General features: G+C 38.7%; 1 protein-coding gene across 1 annotated transcript in view; it reads left to right on the forward strand.

Moving 5' to 3' along the window:
• The window catches only part of PARD3B (par-3 family cell polarity regulator beta), a 372,170-nt gene that overhangs the window by 104,657 nt on the left and 239,994 nt on the right, over nt 1–27,519 (forward strand). Inside the window, exon 6 of the mRNA XM_014306667.2 lies at nt 6,514–6,617. Coding sequence (XP_014162142.1) covers nt 6,514–6,617 — 104 coding nt within the window. The remainder of the gene's footprint in view (nt 1–6,513; nt 6,618–27,519) is intronic.

A 27,519-nucleotide genomic window follows, 5' to 3' on the forward strand; every position in this document is an offset into this window, starting at 1 on the left:
TAGGGAAATTCTAATGGAACACGACACTTTTTCCCCTCAAAATTAGAATTGAAAAACATAGGATGTTTGAAGTGGCTGTGACTTTTAATCTTGTGTCTAAATATGGAAATTGTTGGATGTACATCAGTTAGTAGATGGAAAATTCTGAGATTTATGAAGATGCTTCATTTGTACAAGAATAAGAGAAAGCCTGGCCCATACTGGAAAGGGCTGCTTCTTTTTTTTAATAGCCAATGTGTTTTCACAAAACTCATGACCAGTCTGCCCAGCAAGGGATGGAGTTGCACATTTTGCTTGAGTTTGAGTTGGAGTGGGGGGGAAAAATCACAACTGCCTGTTGTAAGCTGACTGATCCTTGCTCCAGGAATCTGCTGTAGCTCCCTCCTCTTTACCCAGTCCGTTCCATGTGGTACCTGTAGCCAGGATCCTTTGGAGCAGAGTTATGTTGTTCCCTGGACTGCAGTAAGTCTGGGTGCTTCCTGTCTGTCTGATGAGGAGCTGAAAATAGGAGCACTGTGGTGATAGAGGTGAGAAGATCCTGAAATTATTCTGTATCTGGCATATGTTGAGACCTTAAGTGAAAGAAAAGTATACCTGGTTAAGGTCCAAACTCAAGTCCTGTCCATCTGGAAGCTCTTTTGAGAAAAATGTTTAAATGGGAAGAAGGTACCAGAATTATTTGTACAGTCTCTGTAGATGGATATGTGCTAGTGCCTTGAGAAGTGATTTACTTCTTATTGTATGGATGTGGATTTTGATCCTGAACACAGGATTTATATGATTCAAATAATATGTGTAGGGGATTCTTAACATGTCCATCTTTGAAACTGCCAAAGCTGTAATGTAAACATTCCATAGTTGTTTCATTAGACCCCGTTAACACCAAAGAAATTCCATTCTGGTCATAAAAACTGAGAGAACAGTTCTTGGGCTTCATAGCTGAAACCTGACTTAATATATTATAGCACATGCAACCAGAGAAAACAATTTTTTAAAAATAACTGACACTGAAAAATATCACCCCACAACATTATCTGTTTGAAGCCATTCCTGAATTTTACTTGTAGGCCATTGCTTTTGTTTTTCTTTGTAAGAAATATTACACCTCATTTGGAGTGATAAGGAAGTACTCTCTGCTGGGTTGATGTGTAAAAGACAGCTCTTGCTGGAACTGGTTTTTCACCTGTTTGTAGATTTAAGTCAATTGTCTTAACCATGATGCCATCCTAGTTCATTAATCTTCTATCCATGGGAATTTAAGAAGTGCACTGTGCATTTTGGGAAGCACAGCTGTAGATTTGAAATTGTATTGATAGGTGCTATTATAAGCAATTTGAGTTAGCTTTAAACATAGAAGTCACATCATCATAGCGCTGAATAGTAAAAAAAAAGAAAAAGCTGTGCAGTATCATTACAAGGTAGAACATACAAGCCTGTGTCAGCTACATTTGAACTACATGGCAGAACCATTCCATGATGCCTCAGGTGGTGGTAAGCAATATATCTGAGGGTGAACAAATTTACACACACTGATTGCTTAGTGCTCTCAAAAAGTGCTGATTGGAAAAACTGTCTGTATGCCTGTTAATGTGAAAATTGTCTGATAAAAAGGAGAAAAATAGGCACATATATTAATCTTTTATGCATTTAAATATAAATTAAAAGCTTGCCTGTAACTTTTTTTCCAGGGCCTGACCTGTTTCATGACAAGGCCAGTTTAAAGCAATTTTGGCTTCTCGATATAAATGGTTGTTTTGTGTCTGTTCAGAGCTCTTCTAGCCAAGAACTGTCCACGCTGAGGTGCAATTTTACATTTGTGTGTGTATGTGTATAGTATTTAGGTGTTTTGTTTCAAGTGGCTTGAAATATTGTGATTTGCTCAGATGGAGCTCTGAAAAAATGTTTGGAGGCATCTGCAGGTACGAAAATAATTTGTCTGTCCAGGCAGGGGTAATTTGGAAGCAGGCAGCAGAGTAATTGTCATTGGTATGGCCTTCAGTAGCTGATAGTTTGATATACACTTGATGGACAGCTCTTTTCCCATCATAGTCAGCATTTTTATATTCAGGAGCAGAATTTTAAATTATGGCTTTAACTGCCTAGGTGATTTATTGTAAATCTCTTTCTGCCCAGTTACAGAATTCTGTCCAAGTGTATCTTTAGTTTGGCTCTAGAATAATCCTTCCCTGTTACCTAGAAAAACAAACCAATCAACCATGTTAGTTGTCACTGATGCAGCAGCAAAATACACCTGTGCTTGTCTTTACTATGTTCCTTGGTTTGTCAGCTTACCTAAAAGTCATCTGTGAGTGTTTGCATCCAAAGCATTGCTAAAATCGATTTTTAGTACATGATTTGACTGCATTATAGATAGCTCAGCCTGCCAAAAATTCTCGTGGATGATAAAGTCTGGGTGTCTTCTGCATTTTACAGCAACCTACAACCTAAATCTCAAAGAATTAAGGGTTTTCGGGCTGGAGGCAGACTGTGCTTTCCTGAGCAAAGAGATGTTAGAGCAAATGAATGAAATTAAGGAAGGAAAGGATAGGAATAATATTTTTTTGTGATATTAGTCATCTTGAGTGGTACTCACCTGTCTAAATGTAGGCCTGAAATCTGATGCTAGAACTCAGAGCCTTAGGGGGATCTCAGCAGGGGCAGCTGGAGCTCCAAAGTTCCCCATACCATGTTTGTGTCTGGAAATCCAGACCTTGCATGGTTTACTTGCAGTTGCAGTATTCTTGAACACATCACTTCTGGTTTGTCAGGGTCCCCTTAACCTCAGATGCTGATTTTTGAACTATCAGAGGGCTTCAGTGAGGCAGAGCACACTCTCCTGGTCATGGTATGTGTTAATGTCTGTGTATAGCTTTTTTGGTGAAATTTATATGACTAGCAAAACAAAGTAAGACAATTGGGTTACATCTGGTATGGAGATGTTTCTTCTGCCATTGTGTTATGAAAATTTTCACTTTCTAATTGTACACAAATGGCAGAAATCTCTCTTCTGTTTTTTTTTTCCTTCCCTAATGCAACCAATTTAAATCTAAGTGTGGTTTCTACCATATGCTTGTTTCAACCATATTTGCAGTTAAAAAAAATATTTCCAAAACATAAGAGTTCAGGGAAAATACACTGTTAACCATGAGTCTGTGTAGATACTAATTTTTGAGGGTGATGCTAGCAAAAAGAAAAGATTGATCTACACAGGTTGAAAATAAGTGATAGACTTTAAGCAAGGATATCTGCAGGATTTTTTCCTCATCACCTTTGTCTCAGAGTATGTGTTGTGAGTAAGACTGACACGTGCTTAGAAGGTGCTATGGTACCATAATAAAAGGTACTCTGCAAATTTTTAAAGAATGGGAGGTTAAAGGCTGTCATTATGAGAAAAATTTTTGGACGTGTATTTCAGTTTGTGTGGTCTGCGAATTCCTGATGCAGTGCTGCAAGATGAGGATAACTATTTTTTAGAACTGAGTTCCTAAGTTTAAAATACAAAGCACTACTCTGGCACAAAACAGTAGTGTTTATTAAAAATGTGTTTCTATGATAAACTTGGTATGCAGAAAGGAGTTCCTTCCTCTCTCATCATTCAGGGAAAGATGGATTTTGTGCTTGAACTTACATTGGTTGTTATAAATGTTCAGCACAAATGTAAGAGCGTGAGTAGAATAATGTGGAAACACAGCCTGACTAAAGGAAAGCTGTAAGGAAAAGGCAGCATTCCGTTTCCTGACAGAAGAAAACGGACGACAGAATCTCTTAAGAAAATGCGTGTAATTTTCTACAGCATGTCTGTAATAAGCAGTATTGCTGATGGTTTTTCAGTATGTCTTGTTCATGGCTGAGGAAGATGGGGATGAATGAATTAAAGGTATGTATGGATAGTGGATGTGGTCCAGCTCCTGAATCACGTTGAGTTTGGGGCAGTAGATGTGGGGAGGTTTCTCTTTGGGAATGCAAGGGAGTGTGCTTGCTTTCAAGAGACCTGAGTGTGCAGTGCAGAGGAGGTGGGGGAAGGCTGGAAAAAGAAAGGAGCCCGTGGGAGAGGCACAGGCTGGAATGCAGCGAGCAGCATGGAATGTGTTCTTATGGCAGGGAACAGCCTGAGCCACACAGGAGATGAGGGGAGATGGAGCAGAGTTCATTAGCTCCAGGAGCTGCTGAGAATTGCTGTCTCATGAAAGGGAATAAGGGACCCTCCTGAAAAGGAGAGGTAGTACAGCTTCTTCTCATCTCTTTCATCCAGTCGTCCTCTTTGCTGGATTCTCTCCTATTAACAAGCACATTTAGGTTCAGTTTATCTTTGTCTAATAAAAGGTTCCTTTTGTGTTTTTGTGGTGTGCACATGTAAAACAATAAGGGGCAGAGGGACTGTTTTGTATACAGCTGACTTGTTTCACAGGAATGTTATGATGTGTGATATTTCTGTACAAGAAATTATGTTGCATGTCTGTAAATACATTTAAAAAATGAAGAAAATAGACTCTGGTTTTGTCTTCAAGTAAAAAAATTATCTGTAGGACCCTAAAATTTACAACATACTGGGAAAAGAGAAAACATTATATATAATAGCCAAAAAGTCCAGTTGTTTTTCTACAAGTAGGGAAGCATTCCAGATGATCACCATAAATTTCATTGTTTCATGGCAGTAAGTAAAAATTTGCAGGAATAAAAAGAAAGAAAATAGCTGCAAGGCCATCTCCCCGAACTGGAGAATAGTATTCTCTATAATCCTGCTGCTCCTGCAGACTTTTGTTTCAAAATTTAGACAGTTGTAAATTTTGTTTCAGTTTCTTTGGAAAACACTGACAAAAAAGCAAGTGAAAGGAGATCTTCTGAACTGAGGATGGGGAATGTGGTAAGGAGGAGGATCTTGAAGCACTACAGAGAGCAGACAGAAGAGCTGAAGTGGTGTGGTACAGGAGACCTCTTCACATGGCTTGTAGCTGCTGGAAGGTCCTGGAACAAGCAGGGGTCTTGTCTCCCAGCAGTCACAGGGTTGGGAGCCTTCATCTTTCTCTCAGCCAGAGAAATGAGCAATTAGTTGTAGAAGACAGCTCAGGAAAAAAGAAGAAATCTAATTTCAGAGTATTGGCTTTGGGAGGAGGATGAGCCTGATATAAATGATCTTTCTGTGTGGGGTCACTTTCCACTCCCCATCTTTGTCTTCTTAAGTTGACTGTGGGGAATTTTTTGTACCCTCTTTGATTTACTGTGGATTTCTCACCTTGGAAAAAAGAGGACAGAAATGAGGAAGGGGACTGGGATAATGACTTTGAAGAGTGTAAGAAAGTGTATGCCCATTGAGTTGTGCAAGTTTTACAAATAAAAGTACCAGTGCAAAGGGTTTTCAATAGTTTCTCTGCATTGTTCATGTTTATGTCAAAAGGACTTGGAGACCAGGTTGTGTTGAATCACACAGAAATGTTTCAGCATCTGTTTTCAAACTGTTGTATTGAAGACAGACAAAAAAATTGGATACAGGCCACCAGAAGCTTCAGTCATACACAAAAAAATTTATTTTAAGGTGTAGCTATTTATCTTAAAGAAGGCAGGGGCTTTTATTTAGCTTTCGTACACCTTCATACCAAATAAGCCTCGTAGAGAAACAAATTTCTCCTCAGCTTTATGTGAAGAACAAGCATATTTGGGTGGAGAGATTTGGTTCATTTTGACCTATTGATACTTCTGGAAAATCACACAAAATTTGCTGATCAGTCCCTTTCTACCCAACCTCCTTGTAAAAACACGGATAGCCCTTGGTACTAAGATGATAATCACCTGGCAGAAAAACCAATATTCACATTCTGATATTTAAGCATTCCCTTAATACTAGGACACAATTTTAAGTCTTACTTCTGCTTTTTTTACTGGTTTCCTGCAGAAGTGAGTGGAGAAGGAATTGCCTGCATATAAAAAGTTGCTCACCATGAGGAAGGGTTAAGCACATTAGGTTCTCTGGTTGCCCCTCATCAACATGAGGTATTTATTCCAGCTGTGTTGACAACGTTGTACTGAAAGTGAATGTGGTAGAATCACTCCAGCTTTGTTAGCATCTAACAAGAAAACTGTTGCATGTTTAAACTTCTTTTCTAGATCTAGTAATTTTGGCTGCCATCAGTCCCAGCCTCTGTAATTAGTATTATAACTGACGGCTGTAATCTCAGTTTTGCTCACTTGATGGTACATGTGGTCACAGATACATGCAACCAGTCATTTGGTTTTTTGAGGAGGTGCCTTTTTCTCCTGTTTGTCAGCAGTTTTTACCTAATTTAGCTAGCTCATCAGTGGAGGTCTATTACATCAGTGCATAAAAATGTTATCATTTCTTTGGCTAAGTAACTCTGAAATGGTACAACCCTATCAAATCCAGTAATTTAACAGGTGGATGTTACCACAGATAAGCTTATATTTAAGCGCTGCACACTTCTCTTATTTAACCACATGAAGCTTTCCCTTGTGCTAATTTAGCATCCCTGAACCTTTGAATTCTATTTTTTCTCACAGGCACACCACTCCTGGTACGGAGGAGCAGTGATCCAGCCTTGGGCGCACCTGACTTCCCAAGTGCTTCTCATCCCAGTGACCAGGCTCTCAAGCATGTTGTGGCAGTAGGTGTCATGTAACTCACCTTTTTAAGACCAAAACCTTTCTTACCTGTTGGTATATAGTAGTATGTATTTCGATCTATAACAAAATGCATCATACTCATTTTCTGTAAAGTAGAGAATTTCCTCTGGAAAAAATAGTTATTTTAGATGATACAATCAATTAACAGTGGTTCTATATATATATTTTTTTAAATAAGTGGTTTACATAAAGTTCAATAGTGTCATAAGGCATTGGAATATAGACTGAACTTTCAGCAGTTATTTATTTGTTCACTGTCATGTTGTTGAGTTTACCATTGCTTCTTTGGTCTCGCATCCTTTTTCACTTCTCTCGTTTTCTAATGGCATTTCTGTCATCTTAGGTACCCTGCTTCTATCCTGCATGGTCTCTTCTTTATCTCACTTTTCTGTTTTACCAGACTCTTCCCTTTGAGGACAAATTTGTTTTCAGTATAGTTTTATTACTAAGTTCTATTGCAAAGCCACAATTAGTGAAAATGCAGCAAAAACATATTCATATGTTTTTGCAGACTGTCTTTAATCTTAAAGTGATGCTGTCTTAGTCACACTTGGGCCACATGTTTTACTTTGCAGTATTAAGACCTGAAGCTTTGTGTGTGGGGAAAGTGTTCCTACATTACTTATAAACTAATGACATTCTTTAGAATCTCTGAATGTCAGCTAAGACACATAAGTGTCTCGAGCAGAATAAAGCTATTTTTAGTGTTTGCCTAGAAAGCTCTGTTGGATCTGCTCCTCTTTAGACCACATGAATTCCGGCTTAAATGATGTTGCTGTTTTCATTTGCTTGTAATATTTATGCCTTTTCCCCTTTAGATTCTCTGTACAATGTTGCAGTTCACTCCCTGTCCCCAGCTGTGCAAAACAATCTGTTGCTGTTTTATTTCAAAACAAAGCAAAGACCCAGAAACTCTGGGTCTTTGGTGCAGGGAGGGATGTTTCAGACTAGATCACAACTAGTTTAGAGCAAGGTTCCACAAATGGCTGTGTTGGCACGTTAGGGAGTAGGGGGAGAGAGCTGGGGCAGCGACACGTGCTGGAGGTGGGAACCTATCAGCTGACGGTGCATTTAAGACCAAACTTTCAGTTAAATGCATGGGAATAAAGGAAGTAAATACGCAGTCAGCTGCCTTGCATGCAAATAATGTTCTAGGAGTGTCACTCTAACACTGTAATTCTGAAGGCCAACACAAGATTTTAGCTGAGTGTTCATTGTTTCTCTTTGCATGGCCAAATGCACGTGCATCTAAATATTTTGTGTGCACCTTATTTTACAATGGCTTGTGTTATTTGGTAAGCGGTACAATTTTAAAAGTCTCAGTGACTCTCCAAGTACATTATGATGTTACACGGGGCTGAACTTTGTCAAAGCTCTGCATTATTTGTCAGACCTGTTTGAGTTGAGACCTGTTTTTCTTGATGTTTGTTGCAAGCATTTACATATTAATGAAATACTGAGTTAGTCTGATAAATGAAAGTACAAAGAAGAATTCTTGGTTAACAGTGCAGATCTTACACTCTTGGCAAAGCTGAGAAACATAAAGTGAGTATGTCAGTACGTAATGCTCACCCCTGGTATTTTATAACGATGAAAATGGCAAAAAAAGGTGGAAAAATAAGTGAAATCTGTTTCATTCCAGGGTGTCTTTTGAATGCTTTATAAACCATCAAGAAGGCAAAAATAACATTTTGTTGAGTTGGGTTTTTAGTGTAATTTTAGCAGTGACAAGTGCATTTTATGCCATTACAAGAGGATTGCAGTAATACTTGGAGGTTAAAACATCGCCATGCTTCACTGACTTGTATCAGTACAAAAGAGTCCTCTAAGCCTAAAGGAATTCCCTGTGCTAAAATACAGAGCATTCATCTGTCAGCTGCAGGGGTGACAGTCAAAGCTGGACTGGGGTGGAGAAGGACTTTTTTTAATATATCATGTAAAGGGGAGAGGGGGAGGCCCAGAAAGTTCAAAGTTGTGGTTTGGTGTTGTTCTGGTTTTTTTGTGAAAGCAAAAATTTATTACAGCAAAATACATTACTCTAACTCTGATTTTCACAACAGTACCATTTCTAAAAGCCTCATCGTCAATCATACTGAAATATGCTTTGGCATAATGTTCTGGGAAACACAGAAAGCTTAAATAACATAGGTTAAATTAGGTACAGATTGTTTTAAAACATGCAGAAAAATCAATATCTGACAAATCAAAAAACATGGCAGAAATAACTGAACACTGCATTTTGAAAATGGCTATAGTCTTTCAAGAGTTAAAACACTATTTAGAAAAAAATAATTTGTTCTGTTCATTGCTGCTGAAAATTTAAAACTAATACTGAATTTCCTTTGCCACAAACCAGAGTTTTTTTCATGTTGAGCTGCTTCCTTTAGTCACATGCAAATTAGAAAACCCAGAACTGTTGCTAGATGAAACATGTGCATGTAAGTGAAAATTAAGTATCTGTATTTATGCCACAATTATCTTAGCAATTATTTTGTAATTGAAACTGACTTTCATAATTAATTGAGCTTTTTTGGCGCTTCTGGCGTTTTGGTGTTTGGTACATGTGGAACTGGCAGTGGGCTCTGTGTAGCAATACCCATACACCTTACACTGGTACACCAGTGCTTCAGTAGATTTTTGTGAGGTGACTACCATGGGATTCTCTGAAGACAATGTTGATTTACCTTCTGGAAATTGTGCTTCAGTAGTGCAATGAGTAATGCATGAAATAGGACAGCAAACATGCAGTAATATAAGAAAAGATCTTTGCTATCCCATTCAGGTGAAGTGGTAGAACCTGATGAACCATTTGAGCTGTTCACAGTATTTATGGCAGAGTATGTGTTCAATCAGAGCATGTGTTCTATTTTTCAGATGTTTTCCCATTTATTCAAAGGAAGATCTGATTTTTTAATGCTATATGATGATTAGAAAAATAACAAAGCCTTTTCTGAGTTGCCAGGTAGTTTGAGGAGAATTTGAGCTGTACTTCCTATTTTCTCTGACACATCTTAGCTGTAGTTTTAGCCCCAATTAACAAAGTACTTCTAGATCAATCAAAAACTGATAGTGAAGTCCAGCATCTGTTCCCTCAGACTGGAAGTCATTTAACAGATGGTACAAAATTTGAGTTTCTTTTTTCATCCAAACCTCTCTCTCCTTATTGTGATAGCTGCCACTGGAAAATTTAGAGACAGTAATCAGGGAAAAATAGGGGTAACACACATCAGAATTTGTTCTTTGTTTGTATTGAAGAAAAAGTATTTGTTAATGAATTTTTTACTTTATTAAAGCTACTCTTTAGCTGTTCCACCTAGTTAGGATCACAGAGCCCTGGCCAGGCTTTCAAGAATGAAAACTTCCTTCCCTAGGTATCCAGAGAGGACTTCAGGGATACAGAATTAGTTTAATGTACTTATGCACACCTGTGGGCTGGGCAGAGAAGTGATTGAGAGCAGCCCTGTGGAAAAGGACTGGAGGGGTGATGACTGATGAAAAACTCAACATGAGCCAGCAATGTGCACTGGCAGCCCAGAAAGTCACCTGGGCCCTGGGCTGCAAAAAAAGCATGACCAGCAGGTCTAGAGAGGGGATTCCACCTCTCTACTCCATTCTGGTGAGACCCCACCTGGATTGATGCATCCATCTCTGGGGTCCCCAGTACAGGAAAGATGTGGACCTTGGAGTGAGTCCAGAGGAGGGCCATGAAGCTGTTAAGGAGCCTGGAGCACTTCCTCTTTGAAGAGAGGCTGAGAAAGTTAGGACTGTTCAGCCTGGAGAAGAGAAGGTTGTGTGGAGACATCACCCCTTCCAGTATCTGAAGGGGACCTGCAAGGACGCTGGAGAGGGACTCTTCATCAGGAACTGTGTAGGGGGATAGAATATAAGAAAATAAAGATAGTGTAGAAAGTAATCTTACCCCTAAGGAGTTGCACCTGGGCCAATTAGCAAAGATTAGGAACAGGCCTGACTGGAACAGACCACAGCTGTAAGCAATGAGAAGAAGAGTGGGGTGGCTGGTTGAGAAGGGGACTGGAGTCAGGTGGCTGCTTTGTGAAGAAGAAAGAGTCAGTGCTCTGAGGAGCTGCCCATGAAAAAACACCAAGAAGGTGTGAAACTTTTGAGATAAGGAGACAACAGTATGGAACCCCTGCCATTAGATGACAACAGAACTGTAGTGACAGGACAAGGAATAATGGGTGCAAACTGTGAGAGGACATTTAGGTTAGATATGAGGAAGAAATTCTTTATGGTGAGTGTGGTGAGATGCTGGCTCAGGTTGTCCAGGGAAACTGGATGCCCATCCCTAGATGTGTTCAAGGCCAGGTTGGATAGGGCTCTGAGTATCCTGGTCTAGTGAAAGGTGTCCCTGCCTGTATCAGGGGTGTTGGGATTAGGATCTTTATGGCCCCATCCAACCCAAGCCATTCTGGGATTCTGTGGTTCTACTTCTCTGAAAGTTCTGTGCCCATAGCTTTGCTCTGGCAAAGGCCAAGGGGTGGTCCAGCTGCTTTCTGGCTGAAAATAGCCTGGCCTCACAAAGTGAGTTTAGCAATGGGCTTGTAGTCCTCAGCTATAGATCTGCTCTGGAGTGAAGCCATACAGCAGGGTTGAGATGGTTGAAAACTTCCCAAAGAAACAAACATTCTTTGGGAATTTAACACTTGCTCAAAACTTGTCCCCAGTTTGCTGAGTGGAGCTGCAGTTCTGGATTTTCTTCACCAGCTCAGAAGTTCCTGACTGGATCCCTCTGCCCAACATGGTAGGGATGAGATGCAGCAAGGCAGAAGTCTGAATTGTGTGGCTCTGTTGGTTTGGTGTTAGGGAAAAGAATACATTTTGCTGCTTCTGCTCAGTCCAGTTTATTCAGGTAGTAATTGCTAATGTATATAATGTATATAACATCTGAACTTTTGTTTCTGGAGCTTACTTCAGCTTGTCTCTGTTTTTGCCCAGGGACAGACTTCCTCTACTATCATAAGACTTGATTTTTCATGAGTTTTAGACAGAGGATTGTGATCCTATTTGAATTGATAAGGTTTTCACGTTAATTCTGGTGGGACTAAGGTTTCACCCCCTCTTGTTAACTTGCTGATTATTATAGTATGCAATTTTCTGCATGACTTTCTTTTATAGTTATATGTTTCCTGGACAAATGCTGAAGTTATCTTGGAGTTAATCAATAGGACTGGCGGATTAAATTGTATTTATCCATATTTAAAGATACAATGAGATGCTGGATCAATTGAAGAGCTGCTCCAGTGGCTCAATACAGTTTCAATTTTTGCCTAGATAATATGACTTGAAATTGGCTGTATTTTATGCATTGTGGACATGTAATTTGCAATTTTGAATAAGGTTGATATATAATTAGAACATTTTTATGTTTCAAGCTCTTGTTAAAAAGGGTCAAAACCTCCTCTGGTTCTTGTGGCTGTTAATTGTGGTTGTGGTGTATTAGCCTTCCTGATTAGGAGTCTGTGAATTAGCATAACGTCCACATATGTAAGGATGCAGCTTCATGAGTTGTTCCATTTCTATTTGGTATTATATACAAATGTAAACGTAAAGATATGCTACAAATTTGGCTATGAGTAGTGCTTACAAAATATGTGAGTATTTTAGTAAAAAAAAATGCCCAGAAATATTAGAAATGTCACACTATTTAAAAGTAGGGCAGGGCAGAAAATATCTTTTTTAGCACAGCGGTGGAATAATTCCATAGAGTTTATAACTTGATTCAGCAGATTAATACTAAGACTTGAGCTAAGATACTGCACTGCCATGAGAGTTGTATTGTCTGTCTGATTTTAGAAGATAGAACTTTTGTCTACTATGTTTACTGGACTAAGTCAGATAGTTTTATTTTGTCCTTTTGTACGTGTTAGAATTCCAGTATGAAATTCTCCCATAGTTATGTGGTAGAATCATACACCACTTTGGGTTGGAAGGGACCCTTAAAGGTCATCTGGTTTCATCCCTCCTACTGTAAGCATGAATGTTTTTCACTAGATCATGTTGCTCAGAGCCCCATCCTGCCTGACCTTGAATGTTTGCAGGGACAGGGCATCTCCCACCTCTCCGGGCAGCCTGTTTGTGTTTTACCTACTTTGTAAAAACATCTTTCCTTTATCTAGTCTAAATATACCCTCTTCTAGTTTAAAACCATTACCCGTTGTGCTATCAACTAAAAAGTCTGTCCCCATCTTTCATACAGGTCCTCTTTAAGTGTTGCAGGAAGTGGACTCTGAGGAGACCAGATATTGGGAGAAACACAGGATTTTTTCAGGAGCTGGCAGTGCTGGTGCACTTGTAATGCTTTAAATCCATGCTTGTTGATGTGCAATAATCAGACATCAAAGTAGATTTGGAAATAGATATTACCATGTGTGTTGGAGGGTAAAGTCCAGGTTTGCCTCCCTGACGTGGTGTGGTCTTAGGCTGTCATTCAGAACAGCAAGGTTTTTTTAATTCTGGAAGGCATTTACTTTTTTCCAGTAAAAGTTTTCCTATTAATAATTTAACTCTTGCTCTTGAAATGATGCAATTTGGAACTGAACAGAAGATCTGTGGAGATTTAAAAGGATTTTCTGTCATTCAGCTGGGGAGTTCCAAACAGTTGGAATTTTTTAAAAGGGAATTCTGATGTGGGTGAATCCATTTATAAAGCAACTACTGTGTGTCTGTTTATGCTGTGAAACATATATAGAACACTTCTAATCAGCACAGGAGCTTGTCAGTATATTGCTTTTGATGTCTGATTAGATGATCATAGGGACATCTGCAGTGAGTTAGTTTTGAAGTTGTTGGTGTGAGCACTGCAGGAACCAGAGCTGTGTGGCACTCTTACACCATGAAAACTGCTGCTCTTAAAGAACATATTATAAATCCAACTATGCAGCAAGCTGAGGGCTGTCGAAATAACAAAAGCCATTCCTTCTCAATTCTCTCTGCTGCCTTACAGCCCTCCACTGCTTTTTTTTTTACCCCTTCTTTTACTGTGTGCTATGGCATTCTGTGTCAAAAAGAAATTATTTTATATTGTAGAGGAAAAACTAAAAAATGTAAATTAAATGTTTGTCGGAATGCTAAATTGTGCATCTAAAAAAGGACAGAAGTGCCCTGTGGTATTTTCCTCTTTTGAGGGTGCAGAGCAGCATATGTGTGTGTGTGGAGAAGTGTTCTTTTTGTTCCTTGCACAGCCTGTGTGTCAGAGAAATTGTATTGTTTTATCTGTATTGTTTAAAGTGAGCAGTGGGTGTATTTTAAATATTTTTATTTCAGCATGTTGTAATAAGAGCTAATAATGAATGTTCTGTGATGTTAACATAGTATATAAATTATCAGTAAAAATAGTGTAATCAGTAGAAGTTGTTATTCATTGTTAACAGGTTGTTTCCAGTGTGAGGAGTACCAGCATTTTCCTGACTATTCATGAGGAAAATCATCAAAGCTCTTCATCGTTCTTGTGTTAGTAGGAGAGTGGGTTTTGTTTCCTGTTTAAAATGAATTTTGGGGCTTGGCTGTAATTTTGAAGATGCCTTATTGTTTATACACCTTCCTCCCTTGTCCTCTGCCTTGTGCAGCCAGGTCATTAAGATTGTAGGTGATCCAAGATGGCCGAGAGACTGAAACTCTTTGTTTCCCTAAGTCTCCTGTCTTACAGGGAATGTAGAAAAATTACAGCGTGGAAATAAGAACAGTTGACAAAAAAGGGAAAAAAAGGTCATGCTGTCAATGCTGTTGACACATATTCATCTCTATAGCTACATCTTTGGGGTCCTAAAAAATACTGTCATTCCATCTGGAACAGCTTTTAGCAGGCAGCGTATGCAACAGGCTCATGGTGCTGAAATTGGAATGAAACATTAGCAAGTTACTTCCATGTCTGACAGTCAAAAGTGGAAGATGACAGTCGACATGGCTCATGCATATCATTTACTGTCAAGCTCTAGAAACATTTAGCTAGAATAAAATAGGTTCTCAGTCCGTGTTCTCCTGAAATGCCTACTACTAAGTAACTTTTTCCATAAATATAGTAATCTAATGGGCAACTAGGAATAAGGGTAGAGATCTTTGATACTTACCTAGACACAATTGTTGCTGTGACACTAGGAAAAAGAAATTATTTTGGATTTTTTAATATGTCATCTTCCAGTGCACTGGAATGCAGGTGTATGAAGTTCTACTCTTGTTTGGTTAATATTTGTGTTTTTCCAAAAGTCAGATGTGTGGCTTTGTTTCTCTTACAGGACTGACAGTTATTCACAGTCTATGGGATTTCTTTTTTATGGTTTTATTTTATTAGGTGAGGCTTCTTCACCACTAAATTACCCAAGTTGTTGGAGACACTTTAATCTGGAGATTTGTTCTTCTGTGTAGCTAGTGTCTCAGCTAATCTGGATTTACAGGTTTTTGAGCTGTGATAATAATAATATAGGTCTCTCTGAAACTTGCACATTGCGTCAGAATTTTTTTATGGCAGCAGGTCCTGATTTTTGTCCGTGCCTGTGAAACAATTTCTGACATTGACAACTGAAACGAAGGGAGGAATATTTTAGTGCTTCTGTGTACTGTGTCCTTTTGCTGTTGCAGGTGTTCTGACATGTTGGAGTCAGGAATAATAAACTAAGATCAGTGTGAATATAGCCTAAAATAGTAAGGGTGAGTCAGTGAGCTTCAGGATTTTGAACAAACATCCCACTTTCGATTTTTGTCAGTAATTGCAGTAATTGCTTCTGGCCTGTAATGTGACCTTTTGTTGTAACATCAGCGGTGTAATTTCTCTGAAATAACTTTAAATAAATTTAAAACAAACAGTATGCAAAAAACAAATATGCAAATTTTCAGCTAAGAGGAAGGGATTAGGCTATAGAATAAATGTGTTGATGCAAGAGCAAATTGTTGCCACTATTTGTCTGTACTATAAGGGACAATAATTAGCAGTTTGTGAGGCAGCCTGCTATTCAAAGATGGACATACCTGTGGTCTCACTTGGCACAGTTGTTCTTATGACATTTTTCAGATCCTAAGAACCATATTTGCCAGTTCAAAGTGTTACACATTCCAAGCAGTATCATAAGGGGGGAAAAAATGCCCTGTAAGGCATGTTCCTGTAAGATTATTTGGTTGGGGTTTTTTTTCTGAAGAAATTGAGTAGTGGCTTGTGCTTTTTTACTTGTCTGCTTAAAGTACTGGTTACAATAAGTTTTGCCTTTAATTCGTCTTGATTTAATATAGGTTTCAATATGGATTCTCAAGCTTCTCTCTAAGAGTCAAGTAAAAAGTTTCTTTTTGTGTCAGTCCCAAGGGAGGCTGTAATACCCTCTTCTTTGTATTTGAACCGTACCATGTAATGTGACTGCACTGAAGCATCTCGTGATATCTTTGTGAGCATATACGATATCTTAGAGTTAGAATTACTCTCTGTTGGTATTTGTGCTGTTGTCTGTGTAGCAGCTGTCTTAGAGTGACACGAACTCGGACCTGAAATGAAAGAGCTGCTGTTTCTTGTAGCATGCTTGCTCCATTGACCTAATTGGGTACATGTGAGATGATTACACGTTTTAACACCTGGGGAGATAAATTGGCCTCCTCCTTTTTCTTTCCTCTGCCTTTTGGAATAGCCAAGTACAATCAAGTTCACGGTACATCTGTCAGCTTTACAGAAACAAAAGGAACCCCCTTCTTATCACCTGTCCTCACATCAGTCAAAAATATGGTGAAGGTTCCTCAGATGTGGTGTTCACTTCCAGCCCCACTCCTTCCTTTCGTTCATGATCTGTTGGGGGTTGCAGGCATGGGAAGTAGCTGTGGCAGTTACGGTGTCCTTGAGGAAAGAAAAATAGAAGTACTATGTGCCAAGCTTATCAGAATAACGGAATTCCAGGGCTACAGAAAAGCAAAACTTAGAAATGATTATCGTCATATGTAGCAACCAATGAGCATGGATTGGCAACCAATGACTGCAGAGACAAGACTCGTGCCAGCCTCGTGAACAAGGCGGAGGATCCAATCATATTCTGCGTGATCGCGTGTACAAGAAAGTTTTTACTGTATATTAGTAGCGCTGATAGATGCAATAAACGGAGCTTCTTTTACCCGCATCGCATCGGTGTGTTTCTCCCCTCCACCTGGCCGCGGCATTGATCTTTATACATCTTTCTGTCCTTCAAGAAGCAGGATGAGAATCAAACAGAAATACATTGTTTTGGGGTAAAGTAAGTTCTGCAAGCAGCATTACTGAGCAAGGGCTAGTTAGTCTTCGTTGTCTTATTTTTTCCATAAAAGCCCAAATGAATTCTCTTTCAGAATAGGCAGAAGAGGCATATTCCAAGGGGAATTTCATAAAACATTTCTATGAGAAATTGTAAGCATGATAAACGGAAGAGAGGCCAGGGAACAAAACCAAATTTAAATGGATTTTAAGTCACAAATAAAATAAAAAAATCTCTTTATCAGCAGCTAGAATGATATCCCCTTCAATTTGATTTTAAAAGATGTAGCCAAAATATGGATAATAAATAAATACATCAGTCAAGGCTGTGAAATATCACAGTTCTTACAGATGTGTTTGTTGCTCCGATGTTTTAGTGGTATTCTTTTCAGCCAAGGAGTATAGTTTTATCTGTATTATTTGTTTTAAAAGAACATAAGAACATTTTCCTCAGATCTGTGTAGCATCACCATAGCTGTCTAGGTATCATATACTGCTGTGTGCTTCTGCAAAGCTGTGGGTATTTTTAATTAATGGTATAGGTGAAAATTCTGTGGCACAAATACCAGCTATGAGATCAGTGTGGCTGATGTATAAATGTATCTGCATTTCCTTCATGAGACATATGAGTTGCCTTGGATGTTTTGAGATTTTTATCTGAGAGAGTGAATTCAGTAATATTGTGTATCTGATGGAAGAATATTCTACAGAAAGTACCCTGAAAATGTTGGTGACTGAGGTGGTCTGCTGTATAGTGGTGAGAACACCTAGAATCCAAATGTTTTTATTCCTTGTGGAAAAAATGCAAAATTCTTTATTGTAAGTCCTTATATTCCTACCAAGGAGGTTCAGGGGAGCAGAGATAGAATGGGCCAGAGAAGTTTTTATATAGTATTTTTATTATTTACTAATTGTACTGTAAGTTTCTAAATAGCAGAATTAACGTGGGGTAAAAGAAGTCAGTTCCACTTCAGTCTTCAGACCATTCTGTCTCTGGTAGGCTGTTGTTAAGCTTGGGAAATGCTCCATCCTATCATCCAGAAGAGAAGGAAAATTGGATTGTCCGTAGGCAAGTCCATCCATTGATAACAGGATGGTATGAGGTGGATGCTGTCCTATGGTCAAATTGATAGTCTGGTTAGTACATGCAAGAGAATTTATGGTGTATGTTTTCTCTCTGTGAAGCACTTCAGAGCAGAAGAAATACTGTAAGATTAGGGATTACCCTGTTAACGATAACAAAGCTATCCTTGAGTTTACAAAACACTGAATCTGATGATTGCTTAATATCTGTCTGTGATTTGCTGCCTTTTTACCTTTCATTGTCTACTTTTGCCATATTCAAAAGGCTGTTTTGAGAGGCATGTCGATAACTTTGTTTTAATGTCATCAGTTACACGAACTCTGATGTTTACAGGTAAAGTTAGGTCATTAGAACCAGATGCATGCACTCATAAATAACTGTTTTTTAAAAAATTATATTGGCAGTATACCAAAAGATTATAAGACTTTCGGGAAATTAATCTGCTGCCAATTACATGTATTTTTAATACAACACAATTGTCTAAAACATCTAGTTATTGATGCTAGTTCTGTTAAAATTGCTTTTTTAGTAATCAGGCTTCTAGTGTCTGATGTGTTGGTTCCCTGTTAAGGTCAGAAGCAACATGCAGACTCTAGGTTTATAGTGATTTAAGTTTTCTTCTTGAAATCATTTGATATTTAGAATTTATTACATATCATTCTATATTCATATGAATTTGATGGTGACTACCACATAAATACTTCTTTATTATTTGTTTAATAAGCAAGATTAATTCAGGTCTAACTTTCTCTTCCATTGCTGCTAGTATTTAGTTCTGTAAGAACCAAACATGTACATTCAGGGCTGGTTGGCAGCTCTCTTCAGTCTGGACACCAAAGACCAAATGGAAAAATACTCTTTGGTGTAAGATATGCAGTTGATAACAGGTTTGTTTTACTGTTAAAGTACTTAAAATATCTAGGCTTTTGATAAACAGGTATTATGTTAAAAGGTACACATTGAAGTTAGAAAGCAAGTTCATAGCTTTCACCAGCTGTCTAAGGAAAAAAAGTAATTTTCAAGCAGAAGACTGAAAAATGTCTGTACTTATTGGAGGAGCCTGTTGGAAGGTCCTTTTAGCATGAAAGTGTGTCTTTGGGAAAGCAATAATAACTAATGCTACCCACTAATTCTATACATCTATATGTAGCGTATATATTCATGTGATGCCCTTTGCCAAGAATGTATTTTAAGAGAAATGAATTTGTACCTTGGGTACATTGTTGTGAGAAGAATAGGAACTAGACCAATATATTGCAGTTCACAGGTAATGAAAGGATGTCTGTGCAAAGGAATCTGACAATACAGCTCACTAGACAGTAAAACTTATTTTCTAGCAACGCTGAAATTTGAGAAGGGCCTGGCTACCTGGGGGCACCTGCCACAGATCCTGACTGGTACTGTTGGGATCAGCCCCTTGACCCTCTGTAGCCTCCCTCTTAACCGTATTTACTCTTTATTGTCCTGCCATGACTTTGGGCTTTTTGAGCTGGGGAGCTGGGGGTGGACCTGGCAGGTTTGGTATCCTCCTGTGTGCTGGGCTGTTTCCCCTGCTCTCTTGGTGCAGTTGCCTGGGGTTAGGGCAGATGGCTGACTCAGCCTCATCTGTTACCCTGTTATCTGTGCAGCTGCTGCCCAGCCCCAGCTCCCCCCTTCTGGGCCTGTGCCCTAGGTGGGTACCTGCCCCTGGGCTGGTGGGATTGCCCTGTGGGGCTCCTGCTGCCAGGGTGGTTTCCTGCCTTCCTGCCCACCCACTGACAGGTGGGGGATGTCCCTTGCAGACTCAACTTTAGTCTTGGTTGTATTTTTTTTAATTTGGACTTTAAGTGGCTCCGAGTCAAATAAAAAATATTAGCCAACAGAATTGTGGGGATTCATATTGATAATTTTTCCTTGCTTTTGGAGTCAGACTTGGCTGTACACTGCAAGTGGGGAATAAGAGACTCCTATTGAGGAAGACAAATTGTTTCAAGGGTGTTCAGCCTCCAGTCTAATATATTTTTCCTACTACAGATAGCACTTCTGGGTTCATTATAGCTTACTCTCACAAGTCGTCATTTCTGTCTCAAGGCTGTTGTGCTTTCCAATGTAAAGCAGATTGATGCTGGCACATTTTTTCTATTTTAATTTTACAAAGTTGTCACACTGAAACTGTGCCTCATATTGGAAGCGCTTTGAAGTGAAGCGATAAACAAAGAGCTAAAATAAAATTAAAAAGGAGTATGAACAACATTTCATCTTGGTTTGTCTTTTTTAAGAATAAGCTGAATGGGTATAGTACCCTTGTGCCACTGTAGTAAGTCTGCAAACATTAGCAGATCAATCTAAATTGAGTTAGTGTGTATGGAGTAAGCAGAAACAGGTGAAAATTAGGTTATCTGTGCCCAACTCTTTCTATTTCCTATGAACAGTGAGATATAAACTAGTTTTTAGATGTGATTAGGTTTTGTTTATTTTTGGAGAGGGGCAGAGGCAGAACATGTGCTGTACCTACTATAGTTATTAAACCAAGAAACTATATAAAAGTCACAAGCTCAGTTGTGACATTTGCAGGTAAAGGTAGAAATCCCTCCTATAAATAAATCAGAAGTGAATCCAGGAGAAAAACTATCAGTAGTCCTTGGTACATTTCAGTTTTATTTTTGAAGAACAAAAGCCAGGAATTTTCTGTCCCTTCACTAAAAATACCCACTCAAAAAAGTAATTGTCTTTGTCAATGTCAGAAATGCCATCAAAATTATAATCTGAAGTATGACTTATAACTTCACTTTTTTTAGTTTGTTGACTCCCAGAAACTTTCCAGTGAAGACATATCTTATTCTAGATCTTCACAGTTCCTTTTTATGGTGTTCTAAAAGTTGTCAAGGAATTTAGAGGTCTGTTGACCACAAATTGAAGTCATCGTCTGCAGCAATAAAATAAAAAATGCCAGTAGCAAGTACACACTTACTGTTATAAGTCTTGGGTGCACAGTTACTATTCATCTTTGATTTAAAGGGGAATGACAAGTCTTTGTCCCTAGACCAGCTTTGAAATGATGTAATGTGTAACAGCTTTTACATCCCTATGGAAGCCTTTTTATCCACATTAATGCACCCCTCCTCACTGGTGAGAAGCAGGAATTGCCCAAACAAGCATGATTTCTCCAAAGGGGCAGGGTGAGTTCCTTTCCCAACGCCACAGTCTTACCTGTGCAGGAGTGGCTTGTGTTCCCCTTTCCCAGCAGAAAGGTAGTTGCCATTTTGTTTTCCCTGTGCCATTCAGTATCATCACCAGTGCAGGATACAAGTTCAGATCTGGGAGACACAACTGTGAGCTTCCACTTTGAAATGACTTGCTTCTAGAACCCAGCATTTGTTTTCTAAACTGTACCTTATCTGTGTCCTGAATTGTGTTGTAAGTCTCTAAAAATCTGTCCACTTGCACAGCTGGAAATCGAGTCTTGTCTTTTCCACTAGTTTGAGCAGGGTCACGAGCAGTAATCTTCACACACTCTTATCTAAAAACTTTTATGCCTGTTCAGCCTGGATGCTAAAGAATCAAAGGATCCTCTTACTAGACACTGCTAATATTTTCTTTGACAGAGGTTTCCTATCACTTGCATTTACCAGACAATAAAATAAAAGCTAGGTCACAAAATGTTAACAATTTCAAGAATCATTCCCCAGTGCTGTTTGCTGATTCCCCCCCTGAAATGCTGGTTGTCTTTCCTGTTGCCATACAGGAGGGGTTTGTGGGGAGAGCATTTTACCCTTAGGTTCTCTGGCATTCAGCATCATTGTGCCTGTTTTGCCTTCAAGAGAATTGTGAGGATGAATAGAATTTATTTACTCCGAAATGTTCAGGTTCTTTCTGTCAGACCAAACTTCAAGGTCTACTGCTGCTTCTTTGTCATCTCTCACTTCAAAGATATCTGCCCTTTGTCTTTTAAGCTGAGCTGTTGTTGTTGGGGCCCCTTTGGGTTGCCTGAGGCTATCAGATGTCCAAATAGCCATAACAACAGAAATAATATTTTCTTTTGTATGCTAAACAATTCCTGTTTGATTGTTACCAGTGTGTAAGACAGTTCAGGCTTAAGGAAAAAAAATAAACAAAAATATACTGTTCAAACTTTATTTCAGTTTGCACTTAGCTCCCTCAATCCTTCCATTTGTGTTTTCCAGACTTGATGGTACTTGCAGCTGTTGGTATTGGATACAGCCATGGGGATACTTGCACAAAGGAAATAAACTAATTTTTAGTCCAGATCAAATGTAATTGTACCTGAAAGTGTTCTGGTTGGGTTCCTGTTTTAAGTTCTGCTGAACGTTCACTGACTGAACTTGTCTCTATTGGAATTTGTAGCCATTTATGCAGGAAAGGGTTATTTGCTGGGAGACCGCAGAGCAAATAGAAAGCCTTATCTCTGTCCTCTTAGAACCTGGCCTCCTTCTGTGCTCACAACACTGTGCTGTAGTCAGTTCACGCTTGAGGAAACTGTTCAGACTGGGTTCTGAGCTGGAGTTCAGCTCCTCAGGCCCTTGTATTTGTGATCTCCAGGCTTGATCACTTCATTACCATTGTACAGGAGTGAATGTAAATTGCAGAAGCTCTGAGTAGCTTAAAATGGAGTAGTACATCAGTTTTGCAACACAGATCAGTATTACCCTGTTATTTCAGTGTTTTGTTTCATGTATCCAGTAGTTTCTATTAAAATATTAAACCTAATTCGCAGTGGGTTTTTTTGGTTGAAATTTAAAGCCCTGCATGAGATTATGCACAGACCCTTGAAAAAATGCCATTCCCTCCATGATCTTCTTTTCTACTGGGGGCAACTTTTGTCTAAGATGCATTGCTCTTGCCTGCAGGATGTATCAGCTCCTGTACTATTAAGCTCATTTTCAGAAGAAAGCAGTGAATGCTTCCTTCAGTTGCTTTTGAATTTGGTAAAGTTCATCTCTGAATGAGAGGCTTTTCTTTAGGAAGTCTTCCTTGTTCTTTCCTTCACAAAGTAACTCATTGAAGCTATTCCTTTCTACCTTTTCTTTCTAGAAGAAAAGATAATGTCTTTACTTTTGAGTACCCAGAATGCATTACAGTGATGTGGAGCCACAAAATATGCAGATCAGTAGTGCTCAATATAAGAAAGAGGCAAGCAAACTCTTGTAGCTTACAGTGCTTTGGGTTATTATAATGCAATTATAAAATCTTCAGAAAAAAAAAAGCGCTTTGCTTTTCTATGTGATAGCAGAAGAAACTCGACTGTACAAAATGCTTTTAAATTTGTTTTTCTCAATAGTAAATTTAGATGAACTTGGCATAGGTAGTAGGAGTAAGAGAAATAAAAAAAAATCTATAAACCACAACCCACACCCTTATACCCAGCCTGCTGCCAGTCTCCCTGCATTTCTGGTTGTGATGTATTCTTAATTCCCATCTGACCTGGATAAGTAACATTGAATTCCTTCATAAATAATAATACTTGAAATATTTTACTGGTGTATAAAACTGTACTGTGCTTTGTGTTTAAGCATATTGTACTGAAGTTTTAAAGTTTAAATAATTCACATGTATAAAAACTTTGTTAACTTTTCAGGCCACTCAGATTTTCTGTCAACACATTTCTTAAAATTAAGGGAACGGTAAGTTAAGGAAATACTCATGTTTAAATCAATCTGGCTTCACATGTCTTAGCTGAGAAGCCTCATAAAGAACTGAGATGTACTGAACCTTGTCACTTATGCATCTGTCACCTTCCTCACTTTGTCTTAACTGACCATGGCCCTCTCAGGTAGCCAGACTTGATTTATTCTGCAATTTGGTGCCATACTTTCAGTTTCCAAGTTCTGAGGAACTGGGAACAAGCCTCAGTGTAGTTTCTCTGTGTATCTGAAACCAGCTTGAGCACCTTGTGTGGAGGGGTTGGAAATGGTAGAGCTTCACAAAGGCATGCAAGGAGACAGGTTATAGCTATTTCCTTCTACTTCGTGGCAAACACTTACGTACTAAATATGTCTCTGTGACATTTTGTTTCTAGGAAATATTTTTTTTTAATTTTAAAATAGGAATAAACAAAAAATGGGAATTTTACTCAAAGGCCTTCTTATTACCAATACTTCTGTTGGTACACCTTCCCTGTATTTTTCTCAAAAGCAACGAAACAGGCATTGAATTGAAATAGTGTGTTTATCCAGGAGCACATGCAAGAAATAGGACAGTTGGTATCTCCTGCTGCCCTCTGTCTTTTGGAGAGTTATTCATTTGTCCATGTCACCTGTTGTGCTCACCTAAGCAACAAAAATGCCTTCTCTGACCTTTGTTCTTGCAATTAGAGATGCTGCTATTAGTCAACAACTATAGTACACTTAAGTCCACCTGTAACCCTAAAAAAGCTGTTTCTGGTGATAATAACTTTGTAGTGTGAAATTGAAATTGCCCATGAGATTTTGTTTGCTTATTCTCTTCAAATAATTAAAAAAACCTGTGGTTGTGAGAGTCCCCATCATAATCTGATTAGTGGCTACAACTGTGCTCATTAAAATGTCCTGAGCTTAATTAATCTGTAAGGTTTTATAATTGCTGTTCTATTTTATTCCCAGCAAATATGCTGATATATCTTTGCTTAAGATACTTATTTCACCCAGCTTCCTTTCGATTGTGTGATAAATCTTGTCTTTTTACACTGCAGTTTTTAGTGCTGTCAAGTTATTTTCTAACCAGTGCTGTTGTTTCAATATGTAGTTAATAATTAACATGGAACCAGATCATTTTATGAAGGGTTTTTTATGATGACTTTTAAAAACCCTATGAGAGGTTGAAAATACCACTATGCTTCGTAAGGATTTATTGGAAATAACAATATGCTCTCAGGTGATGCGTCTCTAGTCTAAATTGCGTGCTAGGTTTAAGATAATCCAGTGATAGTAATGTCTTGGCTCACAGGAGTCAACTCAGGTTTATTAATAATTTTCACTCGTAAATTCAGTATGACACCGTGCCTGTACTTTCAGATCCTGAAACAAGGTTTTGTATACAGTTCAGCAGAATTAAAATGCTACAGAGTTCCCTTAATTTCCATTGAGAATTGGGATTGAGATCAAGGGGTTTATGTAGGACAGTGTGTTTTCTCCCATTTGGATGTAAGCAACTCAATTCTTTGAAGAGATTCAGACAACATTATAACCCTTATTTACTTGCTTGGTGCTCTGTTAAGATATCCTCATGGTCTCTTACGAAAATCTTCAGAATAGATAGGTTGTTTTTTCTTTGACAAATTATTTTTAAAAATTTGGTTTAAAGTGTGGCAACAGAGAAACTAGGAGTATGTCTAATCTAGGGCTTGCCTGTCAAATAGAGGCCTGGCAAGGCAAATTTGTGTTCTATTTTCCTTAGGCCATCATTTATTTTCCTTGACGCAGTGTTGAGGAGGTTTTGTTGAGAATGAAGATGGGCAATTTGGTTTGTAGAATGCCCAGAGCCAAGGAGAGAATTTTTAAAGATAATTCCTTCCAGTACTGAGGTATATTGGGAGACCTCCATGTTATCTTTGTGACCTGTTAAGATTTTTGGAAGAACTTTATCTGCAACTTTATCATTCACATATGTACACACACAAACACAGAGGTATATTTTTATATATGTATGTAACTCTGAAGTTTCTTCTGAGACTTTAACATCTCTAAGCATATGGAACAAATGGTTAAATATAAAGATGTCTGCAGGACAATATACTGTTAGTCACTGATTCAGTAAGTTCCTTAGACTGGAGGAAGCTGATAAGTGTTAAATTAACTCAATATGTGAAACTTTAGCAAAGTAAATAAAATTGCAGCCCACAGAGTTAAAGAGGAAAACTTAACTCCCTGCAGGAATGAAAGTGCCTTTGATCTAAACAGGCAAAGTAATTCTTAGTACCTTGTATTCAAGGCCTGCGATCCCAGCTGAGGAAGCTCTATGCTAATCACAGACTGTGGTTCCCTAGGACAATGTGGAAGCATCTTGGGAAAATATTGGATGAGTGATCTCTGAACATTCAGTCCTTGTCATGCTGTAGATTGACTCTCTCATGGGACCCAGGTATGACTCTCTCATTGGACTTAGGTGAAGATTTCTGATTTCCTGGAGTATAATAGAGAACATGTTTTCTACTTTAACTTTTTAGCAAAGTATTTCCCCTTTAACAGTTTACATTCCTTTTTAGTGTTTTTTCCTTTTAGGCAGAGTGCAGCAAAAACTATATTTCAATATCTCTTCTTTGCACCATATTTTCACAAAATTAATCATTCTCATGTCTCACTTCTTGATATCCATGTGAATTGCTGGTGAGTCTATATACCACCAACAGACAGAAGAAGGGCCTGGTCTGTGACTATTGCATTAGTACCTAAAAGGGCAGTAATTATATATTGAGAGATGTGTCTAAGAGTTTGGTGTTCATGTTCATATTGGCTGTTGTAAGCTTAGTGTTCAGCCATTGATAAGGATCCACAATAAGGGATGTACACCTCAGACATCTGGAGAAAAAGTTTTAAGTTACCCTTGTATACTTCTGTTTATTTCACGGAGTGGGCTCTGCCAGTTTTTTCATGTTTTTATGCTTAATATGGCTTGGTTAATGTTTCTGAGACACCTGGGGCTTTGACTGATTATATTGTTGGCCCCTGTATTGTGCAGACGTGCCTGTGCATTCTGGAGTACAGGAAACGCTGTAGCTGTTCTACAAAGATTTAGTCAAAGCTAAAAAAAGTCATCTAACCGTGCCATCTGTCTTGTGGCTCTCCCATCTATGCATCTTCAGGCTCCAGCATTACTTGCACACAGAATCACATCCTGATTGTCTCTCTAGCTTTGCAGTGAAGGTGCTCTAAATATTCATGATGTTATGTATATATCATTATTAGAAATCCTGGGCTTTAAGCACACTGTCATCCATTGTTCAGTAAACACAATTACATTGCCCTATCATTCATCTCTAATGAATCCATGCTAATTGATTAATCAGTGCTGTTGCTCCACTGTGATAATCCCATACGAGGAATAGAAGTAGCGTAACTGGCAATTACTAACATACATTGCACACTGAGGAAAAGTTAACATAATACCCTGTAATAATACTACATCATGCACAGGGCAATTGCAGATCAGCAGGAGCAGAGCGTGGCCCCAGCCAGACCTGTCATTCCACGGCACAGCTCTGTCTTTTGGGAGAAGAGGTAGCCAGGTGGTCTGGACTGTAGTGGTGTTTGGGTGTGTGACCCAGGGGTTACTAGCACAGGGACTATGCCAGGCTGTCCCCAGTGAGTGGGGTGTCACGAAAAGGCATGTCTGAGAAGATGGGGCAGGCTTTTTCATAGTTTCCTCTTGTGCTGGTTAGTGAGGTGGCTGCCTTCTTGGCTTAAAATGGCTACAGCTACAGCTGCTGAAGTAAGAGAAAAAGCATTTTTGTACCTTTGCAGCATCTTACTCAGATGTTACTGTTCCAAAGCAGTGAGTACAAATTTCTGATCCAAGTCAAACATTGACTTAACATTGGATCTTGCAGGCTGTGAGCAGTGATGGTAGGCTGCTGGTAACCATGTGGTTATCCTTGCTGTTACAGAATTAT

Source organism: Geospiza fortis, unplaced genomic scaffold (genome assembly GCF_000277835.1).
Source record: "Geospiza fortis unplaced genomic scaffold, GeoFor_1.0 scaffold112, whole genome shotgun sequence".
NCBI lineage: Eukaryota > Metazoa > Chordata > Aves > Passeriformes > Thraupidae > Geospiza > Geospiza fortis.